The 18,160-nt window shown below is 38.9% G+C and overlaps 1 protein-coding gene across 1 annotated transcript in view; it reads right to left on the reverse strand.

Moving 5' to 3' along the window:
- The window catches only part of LOC126260642 (uncharacterized), a 166,255-nt gene that overhangs the window by 28,021 nt on the left and 120,074 nt on the right, over positions 1 to 18,160 (reverse strand). Inside the window, exons 13-17 of the mRNA XM_049957980.1 lie at positions 17,631 to 17,897; positions 15,071 to 15,238; positions 9,526 to 9,698; positions 6,408 to 6,616; positions 1,271 to 1,458 (exon numbers count right to left, since the gene is read on the reverse strand). Of these exons, the coding sequence (XP_049813937.1) occupies positions 1,271 to 1,458; positions 6,408 to 6,616; positions 9,526 to 9,698; positions 15,071 to 15,238; positions 17,631 to 17,897 (1,005 nt within the window). The remainder of the gene's footprint in view (positions 1 to 1,270; positions 1,459 to 6,407; positions 6,617 to 9,525; positions 9,699 to 15,070; positions 15,239 to 17,630; positions 17,898 to 18,160) is intronic.

Consider the following 18,160-nt stretch of genomic DNA (forward strand, 5'->3'; position numbering starts at 1 on the left):
CCGCCTCCAGTGGTGTCGCGACAGGCGTGAATGGAGGGACGAATGGAGACGTGTCGTCTTCAGCGATGAGAGTCGCTTCTGCCTTGGTGCCAATGATGGTCGTATGCGTGTTTGGCGCCGTGCAGGTGAGCGCCACAATCAGGACTGCATACGACCGAGGCACACAGGGCCAACACCCGGCAACATGGTGTGGGGAGCGATCTCCTACACTGGCCGTACACCACTGGTGATCGTCGAGGGGACACTGAATAGTGCACGGTACATCCAAACCGTCATCGAACCCATCGTTCTACCATTCCTAGACCGGCAAGGGAACTTGCTGTTCCAACAGGACAATGTATGTCCGCATGTATCCCGTGCCACCCAACGTGCTCTAGAAGGTGTAAGTCAACTACCCTGGCCAGCAAGACCTCCGGATCTGTCCCCCATTGAGCATGTTTGGGACTGGATGAAGCGTCGTCTCACGCGGTCTGCACGTCCAGCACGAACGCTGGTCCAACTGAGGCGCCAGGTGGAAATGGCATGGCAAGCCGTTCCACAGGACTACATCCAGCATCTCTACGATCGTCTCCATGGGACAATAGCAGCCTGCATTGCTGCGAAAGGTGGATATACACTGTACTAGTGCCGACATTGTGCATGCTCTGTTGCCTGTGTCTATGTGCCTGTGGTTCTGTCAGTGTGATCATGTGATGTATCTGACCCCAGGAATGTGTCAATAAAGTTTCCCCTTCCTGGGACAATGAATTCACGGTGTTCTTATTTCAATTTCCAGGAGTGTATTTCAAATGATTTTGGTTGACAAGAGTTGACAATCTTGTTCTGAATCTGAGCTGCCTCAGGATCAATTCATTAGTTCACAATGGCTTGATGCAGATCCACTTCAACGCACTCCTGTATTCATGCATCTGGTCCCCCTTACAATATTTACTCCCCACTCCTCCCTCCATAATCAAATTAATTATCTGTTGATGTCTGAGGAGTTTCCAACCAACCTGTCCCTTCTTTAAGTCAAGCTGTGTCATAAACCTTTTTTCTCTCAAATTCGATTCAGTACCCAACTCTTCATTAGTTACTTGATCTACCCATTTCATCTTCAGCATTCTTCAGTACTAAACAAATGATTTATGGAAGATATAATGGGCTAATTAATATTAAAGATACACAACAGACAATGATGACATTATAGCACAAAGATATATAAACATTGTTGAAATGGTTATTTAAAACTATGTCTTAAGTTATAAAAATCTACAGAACAATGCCTCACCTTTAGGCCAGGTTTCAGGTAGTCCTTTACAGGTATACAGTCAGAAAAACTGCTTATACAGTCAGTAAGGAGATGCAAGAGCATGTGTTGTGTTTTAAAGAAGGCACGCGCATCCAAGTTCCTCTTGAAACTGTCGTAGAGCTTTGATGTAAACTTTATGCAAGAAGAAACAAACATAAGCCTGCAACCTGCAACATATCATGGACAGTGTAGCAGAAACAACTGTATTTGTATGACAAAGATTCAGTTGCAATTCCGAGACACTCGGATACCTAATATATATTAAAACTAGACTAGGTCGCAAACCTCGACTCTAGTTTTTGTAAGCAATATTCTTGCCAGTTGATTTATCCAAGTAGTACATCTTTCATCCAGGCCAGCCTATATATAGTAGAGAGGTTCTGGTACACACCCCATATGGCAATGCTGGATGGCTTAGTCAGTGACAGTACTGACTGTGAAAGGAAAGTCCAGTCAGATTAGAGCCTAGTTAAAAACTGACAGGAAGTTTGAGACTGTACTCTTTGCTGTATTCACTTGCAAGACTTCTTAAAAATTATGATTTGCAGGAAACATACAAAACAAATTGTGTAAATAACGAATATTATACTTTTCTGTCCTTGTATATTTGGTATTTTCTTTTAATTAACTGTTTTCCCCTTAAGATGCTGGAGAGTCAAATACAGGGTGATTCAAAAAGAATACCACAACTTTAAAAATGTGTATTTAATGAAAGAAACATAATATAACCTTCTGTTATACATCATTACAAAGAGTATTTAAAAAGGTTTTTTTTTCACTCAAAAACAAGTTCAGAGATATTCAATATGGCCCCCTCCAGACACACGAGCAATATCAACCCGATACTCCCAACTCGTTCCACACTCTCTGTAGCATATCAGGCGTAACAGTTTGGATAGCTGCTGTTATTTCTCGTTTCAAATCATCAATGGTGGCTGGGAGAGGTGGCCGAAACACCATATCCTTAACATACCCCCATAAGAAAAAATCGCAGGGGGTAAGATCAGGGCTTCTTGGAGGCCAGTGATGAAGTGCTCTGTCACGGGCTGCCTGGCGGCCGATCCATCGCCTCGGATAGTTGACGTTCAGGTAGTTACGGACAGATAAGTGCCAATGTGGTGGCGCTCCATCCTGCTGAAATATGAATTGTTGTGCTTCTTGTTCGAGCTGAGGGAACAGCCAATTCTCTAACATCTCCAGATACTGTAGTCCAGTTACAGTAGCACCTTCGAAGAAAAAGGGACCAAAAACTTTATTGGCTGAAATGGCGAACAAATGTACAACTAAATGAAACTTTATAGCTCCCTTAATTCGCCGACAGATAGTGCTTAGCTCTGCCTTTTGTCGTTGCAGAGTTTTAAATTCCTAAAGTTGTGGTATTCTTTTTGAATCACCCTGTATATTACTGCGTAGTCTCACTGGGGAAGCAATGACTCTGCATGGACAAAAGTAAATGTATCAGGAATTTGAGTGCACACAAACCAGACAACACAAAACCAGTACAGCAAATGTTCAAAGATTCTTTGGATATGGCTAGTGCTAAGTAAGTTGTAGGAAAATATTTTAACATATGGGATGCTGTAAATATCATAATAGAGAGAGAGAGAGAGAGAGAGAGAGAGAGAGAGAGAGAGGAGATTTAAATTTCAAATTACTGTTGTGTTTAAAATAAAAGACGTTAGTTACATTCAAGAAGAAAGTACTGGACTTTCAGCAATCTTGATATGAGTACATTACAACTGTCACTTGTAAGGAACTAGAATTGTGATAAAAATAATAATAGTGATAGCAGACATATGAAGTGTGTGAGAAAAGTAATGAGACTGACGACACTATGAGCGATCTGGCAAAGCTGTGTAGCTCTACTTGTGTAGAATGGTGTGTTTATCCCTTCCAGATGTTCAGTCTGACTTTCAGCTCTGTACAGTCATCACGTGATTTCTGTGAGCGCCATGACTGAAGTTGAGTTTTTGTTGTGTGTTACAAAAATAGAACAGCGGAAATTAGAGCAATGCTGTGCCATCAAGTTTAACACAAAACTTGGGGAGTCTGTGAGTGAGACCTTTGAAAAGTTGAAACAGGCATATGGGGAACATTCCTTATCAAGAGCAGAAGTCTTTCGTTGCCACAAATCATTTTTGGAAGGCCAAGGACATGTTGAACATAAACCTCACTCAGGAAGACCTTCAACTTTAAAAACCGATGAAAAAGTCAATTGTGTGTATGCTCTTGTCAGACTGTCCCTCCAGGACAAACAGTCAACCAAGTGTTTCACAAAGATGACCTTGAAAGGCTCACGAAAAGTGTGAATCAAGAGAGCCCAGCCATTGCAGACAATCAGATGCAGCATCATACAACGCCCCATGTCACACAGCCTCTTCCATCACGGAATTTTTGACCTCAAAGTGCACCCCTGTAGTTCCACAGCCCCCCTGTTGACTCAATCCGAGTCCTTGTGACTGTTTTCTATTCCTAAAATTGAAAAATGCATTAAAAGGACTTCATTTTGTGATTCTGTAGAACATTCAAAAGAATGTGACCAACATGTTAAAGACCCTACCACTTGAAGCCTTTAACCACTGCTACCAAGACTGGGACCAATGACTCCATTGGTCTATACCAGACGAAGGGAACGAATTTGAAGAGGACAATATTGTTGTTTGAAAAAAGAAAACAAAGTAAAAATTTTGTTAGATAAAAAATCAGTCCCATTACTTTTCTCACACACGATTGCTGTCATTCCTCTGAGAAACAATGTTCATAATGTAACTCATTACCAGCTCTGGTGCCCTTGTGTTGTATTTCTACCCCATACACCTGCTGCCTTCCCCCCTCCCTGCATTCTTATTACACACACTGGCTATCTCCCTTTAAGCTGCCAACTAACCATACCCAAACCCTCCTTATGCTTCCCTCCTCTTTCTCTCACTAACCACCCTACCTGACTCAACCCAGTCCACCTGTCGAACTGCATCCCAGTATTGTGTTTTCAGCCTGCCGAAGGTACGTACACAGGTGTGTGTGTGTGTGTGTGTGTGTGTGTGTGTAGGGGGGGGGGGGGGGCAGTGGAAGGGGTGAGTTCAGAACTCATTCGAGGACTTACCCAAAAGCTAGCAGGTTTTCATTCTTTTTGTGTGCCTGTCGAGCTGATGATTCTCCATATGGTGCGCGGTCTCTTTAACTCCTAAATTATTTACATTCTACCAGAACTTTCCTTACCATATTAACTACAGGCATGTTATCACTGTTATGTTTTCATAATATTTGTCAAACAATACAGGAAGGAAGAGAAACGACCTATTCAAAAGGCTCATTTATAACATTTTTTGTTTGGTTCAGAAGTGCAGAACTGAAAAGGAAACCTCTTATCTCCTAAATGACCCATTATTAGAGTTTTTGATAATAAAAGTAGGACTTTCTGCGAAAAAATAAACATTTGGTTAATTTTAATGTGTTACAACCCTACTGTGTCTCTCTTGAGAAACAGGACATGACAGACAGAATTCTAGCTTTTCAAGAGACAACCACAACTTTTTTTTCTAATTTTTCTTTCTTCTCTCAGACAAGCAAACACAAACACCTGCTTAAAAACCTTATACCTGCTGGAAGTTTCATTGTTGTATGTCTGTTAGTTATTGTTCAGTGTTGTATTGAGCAGAACACTGCGTTGCACAGTTTGCGGATTTCGAGATGGTAGTGTTAGAGGAGCAATATATTTGCATTAAATTTTGTGCGAAACTCAAGAAAACCTTTACACAGACACGCTAAGTGGTGCAGGAAGCCGACGGTGATGAGTGTTTAAGCCGCAGTCAGTATTATAAATGTTTCACACAGTTTAAAAATGGCTGGACAGAAGTTAAAGATGACCCTCGTTCGGACACTCCTTGATGTCTACCGATGATGCTCATGTCAGGAATGTCAATGAAATTACGCGTACCAATTGAAGACTGACTGTCCAGGAGATTGCAGAAGAAAGTAACACTTCAGCTGCATCATGTCGAAATCCTGACACAGCACCTTGGAATGCATCATGTTGCTGTCAAGTTCGTCCCATGGCTCATGAGTCAAGGCCAGAAAGACCTTCACCTCACAATCTGTGAAGAGCTTCTGCATCACACAAATGAGAATGAGATGTTCCTTAAAAGAATCATAGCTGGTGACGAGATGCGGGTCTACGGTTATACTGTTGAGACCAAGGTTTAATCATCACAATGGGTCAGAAAAGGTTCTGCAAGACCAAAAAAAACTTTGTCAGGTCTCAGGTCAAATGTCAAAGTCATTCTGATAGTTTTATTTGATTTTGAAGGCTTTTTCGATCATAAATTTGTGCCACAGGGACAAACTGTTAGTCGATGGTAGCATTGGGACGTGTTGCGAGGCCTGCCAGAAAATGTGAGAAGGAAATGGTATGAAATGTGATGAGACAATTCATGGCGCTTGCATCACAGTAATGTACCCGCACATTGATCCCAGTTGGTTCGTGACTATTGCACAAATAACAGAATCACTGTGCTGCCTCATCCTCTGTCCTCTCCAGACTTGGTCCCTGTGGACTTTTTTTATTTCCGAAGTTGAAAACCCTATTGAAAGAACAAAGATTTGCAACAAGAGGTGAGATAAAAGCAAATTCACAGACAGCATATCACGCAATCCAGCAAGAGGCGTATCAAGACTGCTTCCAGAAGTGGAAGCTGCATGTGGAGTGGTCTATCAATTGCAGAGGGGAGTATTTCCAAGGAGATCACACACTGTAAGTAAAAGGTAAGGGTAGAAAAATTTTGTGGACCAAGTTCCGGAATTTTTTGTACAGACGTTGCACAGTTTCCACCAGCTGTCACCCTCACTTTGCTGAAAGCCAAAAAGTGAAAAGGAAATTCATGAAATGGAGCACACAACTTTTCTGAGTCTGCAACAAATAACAACCTACAATTTCTAATAAATTGTGTACCTTGAAAACCATTATTTAAAAGTGTACTCGATTTCAAAGATTTTCCATTATGAATGGATGGAACACTATAAAGCTAACAGCAAAGCAGTAAGCATACATAAACATTTCTTATGTATTGCTATAGCAATGGGTAAAAACAACCTCTTAAAAACAATGTATAAATCTTACCAGTTCGCAGTGCTTTTTTGCAAATTCTAACTCCTTTGTGGATAAGTGACAAACATATCTGTCCTTTGTCTGTCATGATCAGTAATGCTTCCAAAATCTGATTCAGTAAAGTAACTGTCAATTGCCCTGTGGTGTTCATCATAAGCCATTCAAAATGAGAACGTTCATTGGTATAAGGACACTCCATGGGAAGGCTAGTTACCAGAATTCTGGAGAAGAAAAAAATTAATAAATTAAGTATATAAACAAAAAGAATCTGTTATTTTCATTATTTACTGTTAAAGTGTCTTGTAATGCTGTTACAGTTAATATGGTGTTTAGCAACATTGGAAAAGTGTAATGTAATATGTAATTTTATGTGATATCATAGAACATCTAAGATTAACGAAGAAGTTTCAATCTTGATCCACAGTATAGTACTTGGCTGTTTTATTGTCTCAAATGTTTTTATGACTACGTATGAGTTTGTTATTGTTTGTAAATTAATACTGCCATGCTTTACCTACACTTTGGTTTGCATATTCAGTGAAGGCAATTTTATATCAGAAGTTGGCTTACTATGTACTAGGAACTGCTACATAAGAAACATGATATTTGACAAGATAATCAAAAACTTGAATAGTTTTCATGGTGGCTAGGTTATTGGTCATTAATACTGACTGCAAGTACTAGCCCTTCTGCCCCAAAACAAGAGGCAAAAGACTGTGGAGGAGCAGCACATGGATGACAAAAGTAACAGACTTCAAAATATTAAAACTCCAGCACAAACTGTATACATGTAAAGTCATCTGCAAATTCTCAATAGCATTAAAAGCTTCTCTTCAAATAAAAATAGGATCAGATAATTAAGCAAAATAGCACTCTTCCCCTCCAATCAAAATATCCAAGCCTTCTTCCAATTTTGAAGCAGATAAAAAAACTTTCTATAGATTTTAACATGTATTAATGTCTCAACCAGATTATATCCTACAAGGTAATAACCATTTTGTTAATAAAAAATGTCATAGAACACCAGTTTTACAATTCTCAGAGTCTCTCTGAACAATGTATGCGCAGTTCTCCATGGAGAAATGGCTGTTGGTACATATACAAGCTACAGCTAGCAACCATGTACTCAGTGTGGCTTACCAAGTATTCCCCTGGTACTCAGCAGTTACAACAGGCTGGTGCCCAGGGAATAACAAGTGTTGCAAATGGGTTTGTGACACTATGAACTGAAGTATACAAAATCTGTGCAGAAGCAGCAATAAATGCTTACAAAACAGTAATGGCAGCAAAGTGAAATGATCTGTCACATGTGAGTACTGACACATTTGAAACTAAGATGAAGCTGTTCAGCAAATAATATGGAAGTTAGCAAATATGTACAAATTTTTTAAAAATACATACAAATGCAATAAAAATTTTAAAAACTGAAACCAGGGTTTTTTATTTCAGTGTGTAAGCTGACCTACGAGTTACTGGAAGTGACTGCAATTTCACTGTGAAAAATTTTGAAATCAAATAGTTTTGGTCAGTTAGGGGAATCAAATATGAGGACTATGTGGTGTCAATCCCTGAATGAATATTATTCAAGCTGACATCAACAGTCAGTGGACTAGAAGGTTTGGCCACATGTAATGACAAAGTTTGTTGAGGCTCAATACATGTAAGAGGTTTCTCAGTGTCTCCTCTAAAGCACTAAATGGGTTAGATTGAGAGCATCATAAATCACAAATGCTTTGAAAGAAGAAGACTGAAAGTTGTGGTTAACCATTTTACCTGACAATGTCTGAACAAGACTGAAGAAGACAGGAAGGAGAAGCTTCACAAATATGGAAACTCGGGCAAATTCATCTGTGCCCCTCAACAACATTCAGGAGCAATACCCAGGGTGTACAAAAAGGTATGGCCAAATGTCCAGGAAAAATTCCTCACACATTGAGGAAGAAAATATTTTACATTGACATGGGTCTGGAAGTGATCTCTTTCCATGTTACAGTTCAGTTTTTACAATTCTTCAACACATTAATCATCTACTCTGAAATGAAGCCTCATCCTTGAACAGCATATTTACACTAAAGAGACAGCTGACACATTGTTGGAGGGACCAGTTGAAGAAGTGTACCCATGCAGAAAGATCAGCTGTTGATAGTGCCTGCACGTGCAGTACATGGTACAGATATACCGTAGCAGGTTCTCATGTAGCACTCTCCAGATAGTCATGTGGTCAACATTACTTGTTGCAGCTAATTGTAACATGCTGACAGTAGGGTTGTTGTCAACCACACATACGATTTTCTGCTCCAGCTGAAGTGTCCTCATCATACTAGGCCTTTTCCAGTCAGGAGTAGTAGGCTTAGAAGTCCCATGCTCCTTAAGACGATGTTCTCCTGTCGGTGCACTGTCATTCTGAAAACTCCTCGTGATACAAACATTGAGTGAAATGGCCATTACCATCTACTAATCCGTACAGAAAATGGGCACCTGCCAATTCCACATCTGAGTACAGTTTTGCTGCAATGTACCACATCCAAGTCTGTCATGAACATTACACAATTGATGCCACATGCTTGATGCTAGTAGAGCAATGACATCAGTCACATGTCAACACAAGCAACGAAGTGAGTCACATTTTAACATTATCTTCATTCAATTGGAACAGCAAACATTGGTAGTAAACCTAAGAACTACAATTTACAATACATTCTAGCTCTAAGATGGAAGTAAAGCATTTCCACACCCATGTCCATAAAACACATTTTATTCCTCTGTGTGTGAGGAAAGTTTTCTGAAAGTTTGGTGATTCTTTTTTGTTACACCCTGCATATGAGCATCAATGTTACATGGAGATTGGTTTCCTAAGCCACCAGCAACAAATACAAAGGCAGTATCAGCTAGAAATGTGTACTCAGAAACGGGTAGCGGACGACAACAGGAACTGATGGAACTATTCCTGCAGGTCTTAACTGAAGTTCCAAATATTGCAAAGTCAATTAATAAATCTCTACTACAAGAGCAATTGCATTCTTTCCTATTCTAATATATGAGCATACTGTGTTAAGTACAATAATTCTTGGGTGCTTGTCAGCTAAAGAAACGCTTATTGCTTAAAGGAATTCTCTTATCATATACCCACCTGTCGGCCCAGTCTATTAACTTCAAATATTCTTCCATGCTATTAAAGTTAGTAGTTTTTTCCAATGCTGGGATCAACTTTACGTAGCAACAAAAGCACTCTTGTATGAATCTGTCAGTTACAACTGGATCCTGAACACACGCCTCTTGTTGCAAGCGAATTTCAACTAACACCTGAAACAAAGCAGAATTAATTATCAACTTGTCATTTCAAACAAACGCGCGCACACACACAAATGCTGCTGTACTACAAGACCATCTGATTCATTAGCAAAAAAAAAAAAAAAATCAATTTCAGGAGTAAACCTGCACACAAACTGAAGACTTAATGTCTAAGGAGATTTAGTGGATTATGGAACTATAAGTACAGCACCTAAAACTAACTGGTTGCTGTGCAGCTACTATGGATCTGAAGATTTTCTTTAACTCAATGAAACTGATTATCATTCAAGAGAAAGTGAACAGCACACTATAATAATAGAAATCTCAGTAATTTGGTCATCACTGGTGAGAGACTATTCATCATAAGGCTGTCTTTGCGAACAAGAAAACAATAAATGACTTACTTGTGAGATCGTTTTTACTTTCAGAGAAAATCTCATTCTTGTCTTTTAAAACTGCACAGAATTCCTACACAACAAACAATGTTTGCGCCCTGTATACCAGGACAACTAAAGGAACAGTGATAAAGTCAGAGTATTTACACCCCAAATATAAATTTTAATTGTAGGTGAAGTATGGAAATTATTCAGCTCATCAGATACTGACTAATTTTGTTGCTTGTGGGTCCCCATCCACTATGAATTTTCTAAGTGATGAAACGGTTTCATAACCAACTCATTTTGCAACCTATATTGGTATTACTACAGTTTTGGTTGTTAGGCCACCTTTAAATGATTGCACTGATCCAAATTTAAATTCATATAGGTAGTACTATGGGTCTACGCATAAACATTATGTCATGCTGTTACCACGACTGTCTACCAAAAAGACTTTTTGGCTGTTTGTTGATTCCTCTAAGTAATCCTGGCACCTCTAATGAGGCATATGGTTTTTTATTTTTGATGCTGTTCAATTTGCATAAACCTACATGACAATGAAACTTGCTTCAGCTAAAAAGTTTGAAAATGGCCAAAAAGCGCAAACTGAAATAGCACAAAGGTTACAAAATGAGCCAGTTGTGGAACCATGTTGCCATTTAGAAGGCAATGTCTAACTTTGACTGACAAGTGCGTGCATTGACAGAATTGTACTTGAAATGCTATCACCATGTGCCATCGGGCTGTGGAAGGCAGTACACCAGGCAGTTGCTGAGCTGTGAGATGGGTCTGTCTCTTATCCATTACAGTACTAACACCTGAGCCATTTGAGATTAACACATAGAAACTCGTTAATATTGGGTAGCTACATAAAACTGCCCAAACAGATGTTTTAAGGATTTCATGATAACATAATTTAAACAAAGAAAGCAATACAAAACCACAAAATATTGCCCAAACAAAAGATGACTTGCAGTAAAGTCTAACTAAATTGCAATACCAGTTAGCTGTATGAGAAGTATTAAACAATCACTGTTTAGTTCATCTTTAAAATACTTTTGTTACATATGAGCTGAAGATTACAGATCGAACTGCTTGTGTTGAGTTCTGCTGAAGGTTTCTCAAGGAAGTAAACTTTTTGATCTTGAGCTCTTCATTTCTTCATAAAGGCATCAATCGGTGTGTGGGAGATATGTGAACTCTGAGAACAAGAGCCATTATCCATTAGGAAATCCTCAACAGCACATCAAACATTACATGATGCTGAGGTCGGTGTCTGGTGCGCTGTTCTGGGCCAGTTACATAACGGACATCTCATACACTGAACAGAACATTTCGTAAGATATGCACGTGGTCAAATTGCTGAGTGGAGCAGACTGAAAATAGATGGCAAAACAAGATGTTCATATATGTGGTTTCACACCCCAATCCAGACCAATCTTGCCTATATGTGACCTGGCAGGGATCTTACAATGTTGTGCCCTACTTCGTGATCAAGAGCACAGCTGACCTTCAGGTGCGGCATAATGATGCTGGCAGCAGTGGCCAGAGAGAATGGCCATTTACGTATGAGGTGTGCTTGCTTGCGTAAATGTGTTTTCTTTTCTTTTCTGAAGAAGGATATGGCTGGAAGCTCAGTGTGTAACAGACTTTTTGTTGTGCCTGTCTGCCACTAGTGTCATCTTTACAGGGAGTAGCAAACCAACCTTTTCAGATTAACATTATTCTACCATAATCTTCTTCTTCTTCTTCTTCTTTTCTGGCACTACAGCGCCTTGCTGCCTTGTTGACCACTTGTCTCTTCCAGTCCACTCAACTTGGCCAGCCTTCTCCACTCCTGTATTCCTAACTTCCTCAAATCCATCTCTCCATCATCCAGCCATTGTAATCTCAGTCTTCCCACTGAGTGGCTACCCCCTGGTTTTGCATTTAGCACCTTCTTTGGCATCTGTTGTTCTTCCATTATCTACAGATGTCCCAACCACTGTAACCTTAGTGACCTAACATCTACGGGGACTGTTGGACTTTTACCATAACAGAAGAGAGAGAGAATTTAAGGTTTGCTGATGTTACTTTAATTCTAGCAGAAGACTTGGAATATCAGTTGAACAGAGGAATGCTGTCTTGTATAGAGGTAATTCTGAGGAAATTAGATTAAGAAATGAGACACGAAAGTTTTGCTACTGCACAGCAAAATGCCTGACAATGGAACAAGTAAAGATGGCATAACGTTCAGTGATAATAAGAAGGAGAGCATTTCTGAGATTAGATTAGATTAGATTAATACTAGTTCCATGGATCATGAATACGATATTTCGTAATGATGTGGAATGAGTCAAATTTTCCAATACATGACATAATTAAGTTAATTTAACAACATAATTGAGTTAATATAACAACTTTTTTATTTTATTTTTTTATATATTTTTTCTTTTTTTTCTTAATTTATATCTAAAAATTCCTCTATGGAGTAGAAGAAGTTGTCATTCAGAAATTCTTTTAATTTCTTCTTAAATACTTGTTGGTTATCTGTCAGACTTTTGATACTATTTGGTAAGTGACCAAAGACTTTAGTGGCAGTATAATTCACCCCTTTCTGTGCCAAAGTTAGATTTAATCTTGAATAGTGAAGAACAACAATGAGAAAGAGTAATCTGTTAACATCAAATACAGGGTGTCCCACAATGGGATTTATACTATTTGAACATTAATAACTGAGGAAGTATTGATGATAATTTGATACAATTGTGATTATATGGTGCTCTCATGACTAGTATGTGTAACCTTTCATTTATTTTTCTTATCTTTATCTTCAGTTGCTAGTAACTACATGTTAATAACAAGATGGCTGGAAACTTGTCCTCGGAGCAAAGAAAAATACGAAAATGTTGAAGTTGTGAAGAGATGATGGTGGGCAGAGTTTGACACTGTGTAGCAATCATGTGTAACAACAATGATATTATGAGACAGATATGAGAGGGAAGGAAATGTGTGTGATCCGAGGAAGGAACATTGTGGTAGGAAGAAATCACTAGAGGAAGAAAGAGGGGTGGATGCAGTGATACAAGCTACTACAAGATCCCCAAAGAAGTTCACATGGAAAGCTGTGCATGAAAAGATTTTCTGAATTGCACAGACGGGACCTCTCCCGAGGAGATCACGAATGTAAAATTAGAGAGATTCGAGCGCGCACGGAGGCTTTCAGACAGTCGTTCTTCCCGCGAACCATACGCGACTGGAACAGGAAAGGGAGGTAATGACAGTGGCACGTAAAGTGCCCTCTGTCACACACCGTTGGGTGGCTTGCGGAGTATAAATGTAGATGTAGATGTACATCTTATGTTCCTGTAGCCCTCTCTGGCCTCAGCAATTGCTAGTCCCTGTCCTTCACTTACCTATCCCCTTCCCTGTTTCCACTCCAGCACAACACAGCCTTCCACTTGATCAACACATCAACTAGCATTTTCTGCTTCTCTACTTTTCTCCTTATCTGCCCCCCCCCCCCCCCCCCCCTAGTCTCCTGACTGCTCCTAGCAGCTCTACCCTGCCCCCACCATGACCCTGCCACCTCCTTAGCCCCATTATTGGATTGCTGCTCCCATCAGGCACATTTACAATTAATTCTGGCCAGTGGCCAGGCAGTGGTCATGTGAGAGTGGGAGTTGAGCTCATTTGAATGTGTGTGTGTTTTCTACTTCAGAAGAAGGCCGTTTGGACAAAAACTAAAATGTATAGCAATCATTTCGTTGTGCCAGTCTGCGACCCAGCATCTCCTCTATATAAGATATTGCAGTGCCTGGGTTCTGATGACGATGCACTGCGGCAACCACAGCCATTACACAAATCATCAAATGACTTTGCAATTGCGAATAATGACTAACATCAGCTGTAAAATGGAATGATGACAATGAAAATTTGTGCCGGACCAGGACTCAAACCCGGATTTCCCGCTGATCATGAGCGTTCACCTTACCATTTGGCTATCAGTGCACGACTCACAGCCAGATCCAAACTTCTATATGTCGTCAACCACACGTCTACAACCTGTACTCACACATCCATTATGTGTACTGCCGTACAGATCAGATGATGTGCTTGGAAATCGCAGCATGCCTGGTATTGGCATGTAAATATGATACTGCAGTGCCTGTGTTTATCTGATGATGATGCACTGTGGCAACCACAGCCAATATGCAACTCATCACATGAATTTGCAATTGCGAATAATGACTAGCATCAGCTGTAGATTGGAATGACAACAATGAAAATTTGTGCCATCGTATACACATGGTTGACGACATGGAAGTTTGGGTCTGGTCATGAGTCATGCATGGATAGCCAAATGGTAAGGCGACTGCTCGCGATAAGCGGGAAATACAGGTTGGAGTCCCGGTCTGGCACGAATTTTCATTGTCATCATTCCGTTCTACAGCTGATGGTAGTCATTATTCGCGAATTCATTTGATGAGTCTCCTCCATATGGTGAGCAGCGATCTATCCACTTCATAATATTATTTTTATTACATCCTAGTTCTTCTAGTATTGGACTTTGTTTTTAAATATAAATGTGTTACAATGTGTTCTCTGAAACTGTTTGTTTGGAGTGTAGTCTTGCATGGAAATGAAACCTTACCAATACACAGCTGGGATAAGAAGAGAATAAAAGATTTTGAACTGTGCAGTTACAAATAAATGCTGAGGATAAGACGGGTAGATAGGATAATCAATAGATCAAGTTGGCTGCAGTAATTATGCAGAGATTTGCACAAGGGAGACTTACATGGAGAGATGCACAACAGCACCAACAACAGCAGTAGCAGCAGCAGCAGCAGCAACTGACAGTAGAAAATACCTGAGAGTGTCTACACAGTGACATTATTCAAAATATACATATGAATATTAAAATGTCCAAACAGGGAAAGAAATAATAAACCTGAAACACAAAAAAAATCTAATGAGCTACCTTTTGCAACATAAAATCTACAACAAATACATAATATGACCAACCTTTATTGTTTCCATGGACTTCCACGTATCATAGATATGCTTCCTATGTTGTACAACATTTTTTGTTGGCAATGGTAAAGCTGCAAATGCTGTAAGAAGAATTTTGGAGGCCGCAATAGACTCTGATTCAATTTTATACTGCACTTTTTTTAATTTTCCATCAAATACCTGTAATTTCAATAAGAAACAACTGATATCACATAATAACTTACTAAACATAAAAAAAAATCAAACCTCTGCATCAAGCAAATTACACCAAAATAAAATGGATAGTGGTAAATGCAAATGATGCAGAATTATATGCAAAATGATTTATAGAACTTTTGGAAAATTAAATATATGTATTGATTTGACCAGGGCTGCTAAAGAAGATATCGATTTTGGAAAAGAACCTTACCACTACACTGACTGACACACACACACACACACACACACACACACACACACACACACAAACACACACAGAGAGAGAGAGAGAGAGAGAGAGAGAGAGAGAGAGAGAGAGAGAGAGCCATTACCAATACAAACAATTCGTATTCACTGACAATGTGTATCTGTACTTCACAAGCGACTATACTATGCATGGTGGTGGGTACATCATACCATATTATTGGTTTCCTTTTCTATTTTATTTGGATAATGAGCAATGGAGAAATTACTGTCTATGTGCCTCCATATGCAGGGTGAAAAAAGCAAGATTGGTGACAAAATATTTGGAAAAAGTGATAAAATATTTTTAAAAGTCAACTCAAAGGTGAGAAATTATTTCAATACACAGATATGGTACAAATGAATTGTTTTCATTTTTGATAATACTATACCAAAAAGGCTGGTTAAGACCATAAATTTTTCTATTACAATATTGGACAGGGTATGGCAATTTTTCCGCTTCATACAAATTCATTAATGTATGCATGTACATTGGTAATTCAGTACTGGTAATTCAATATTGGTAATTGTAATTCACAAACACAATTTATGTTACATTTACGCAACTAATGACATTTTACACTTCAATATTGGAAAGAGACCAACAAAATATTTTTGGATTAATGTTTCTTGGGAATATTGGTAAAAAAAATGAAGTAATTGTATTAGATTTTTCTTTCGAGATTTTTGTGAACTGTTTCCACCTTCCTATCTTTTACTCTTTCTTACACTTTCATGGTTTGTGCACCATCATGCATACTCTGGACCAATTTTTTCTGCCTGTAAATAATTTTTATTTGAGCACTGTCTTCAGTGTAGCTGAAGCTTCAGAGAGAAGTTCTCTTGCTACCTTAGACATTTGGTATTCTTCACTCTTTTCTTTCAAAGGAGCTGTCTCATAGTCAATTGATTTTTTCATGTTATTCATATTTTTAATATTCTCTTAAAGATGCCTTTGGTATTGTTCCTCCTTTTTCTTTTCTTCCAATTCAAATTTTCTTTCCCTTTTACATCCTTCCTTATAAGGAGTATTCTTTGTATGTGCTTGCTGTCCATATGTAAAGTAAAGTAAATATGGGTATTGTCCTCAAGGACCCTTCACAGTAAAACCATTGTTTAATAAAAATCTTTGTCATCACTGTCTTGTCTTCTCCTAATGTGTGCTTCAAAGTGGAATCGGAATACCTTCTCTCTATGTCTGCATTTCCATGGGACAATGCAAGAGAAGCTTTAACAAGTTTTGAAACATTTGGAATCTTGAACTCTATGGATGATGAGTCTATTTTTGAGATGTGCTGCTGCCAGTAATAGCAAATGCCTTTGTTATCTAAAGCTGGTAATCTTTTTCAAATTGTAAAACCTTCCACTCATCCCGTAAGTAATCTTGCTGGACATCAAAGGGCATCATCTTTGCAACATTTAACATGTCACTGCAGCTTCTGCTCGTTATTCTTTCTTTGGGGCCTAAAAAAATCTGAAACTTTTCAGTGGTTCACCTGAGAAGCACATATTTTTATCACATGTTTGCATGCTGTGGTGTAATGTTTTTGGACTTTTTTTTGTCATGATTACTTGCATGATAACAATTAGTTGTTCAAGAGGAAGCATATTATACAATGTAAAAGGTTCATTATGAAGAACTTCAAGAATACTCTCTATTTTTCTCAAAGCACAAACCTTCAAAACACAAGCCTGAATGGTTTGAAGTGTATTGTCTATTGCTGTTTGTAAGTAATGAATCAAAGGTGTTTGGTTCTGAAAACAATGTGTGAATTGACTGAATAGCTATGCAGATGAAATTTATGAATTTGGACTGAACAGTGAAGAGGTATTTGCTTAAGAAGGTAATATTGAATAACATCCCACTGTTACTAAATTCTGTTGGCTGGAGGTCCTAAAGTAAGCCATCTTGTGGTTGTATGCCTCAAAAACTTGTGATGTGGAACATTAAACTCAGACTGAATTTCTTCAAATTCTTTCCAGTGAACAGGCCAACTGTCAAGGCAATGGTAAATACTGACCAGAAAGCCAGGTGCTTTAAAAGCCTAAACATCTTTTTATGGACATCACATATATCTGATACCAGAAAATGGCATTTGCTTAGCAACAAATTAAAAAGCCGTGTACAAACCACATTTTGTGAACTGATGGCAGCTATCCTCAAAGCTATAGCAGTACGAAAAATATTCGCTGCTATTAGCAAGAACTTAGGTCCATAATTTTGGAGGCACTTAAATGAAGCAAGATGGACAGCCTCACTGCTCGCATCTTCATCAGAGAGTGAATCCAGCTTTGAGAGCCACACTGTTTCCACACTGGATGGGATACACAGCTTTCTTAGTAGAGTTGCTGGCATAAGACTGCTGAGTACAATAACTGAAGAGAATGCACAGCTGCCCTGCAAGGAAAAAGCACATTTTATTGACAATGTCTCATGGGTGTCAGTTTTCTATGTCGAACTGTAAAAGTTGGCTAATCTTACATTCTCATATATGACTGACAATAGCAGCTTAATGCCACTACAGTCAGACTACAGCACAGACAGATAATTAAATGACAAATATAACTTTTGAGTTATGGGACAGAACTGCTGGCCATTCATGACCTTCATGAAATGAAATACTTAGTACTACCAATATTATGAAAAGAATAGTTGCAGTA

The sequence above is a fragment of the Schistocerca nitens genome, chromosome 5 (assembly GCF_023898315.1).
Source record: "Schistocerca nitens isolate TAMUIC-IGC-003100 chromosome 5, iqSchNite1.1, whole genome shotgun sequence".
Taxonomy (NCBI): domain Eukaryota; kingdom Metazoa; phylum Arthropoda; class Insecta; order Orthoptera; family Acrididae; genus Schistocerca; species Schistocerca nitens.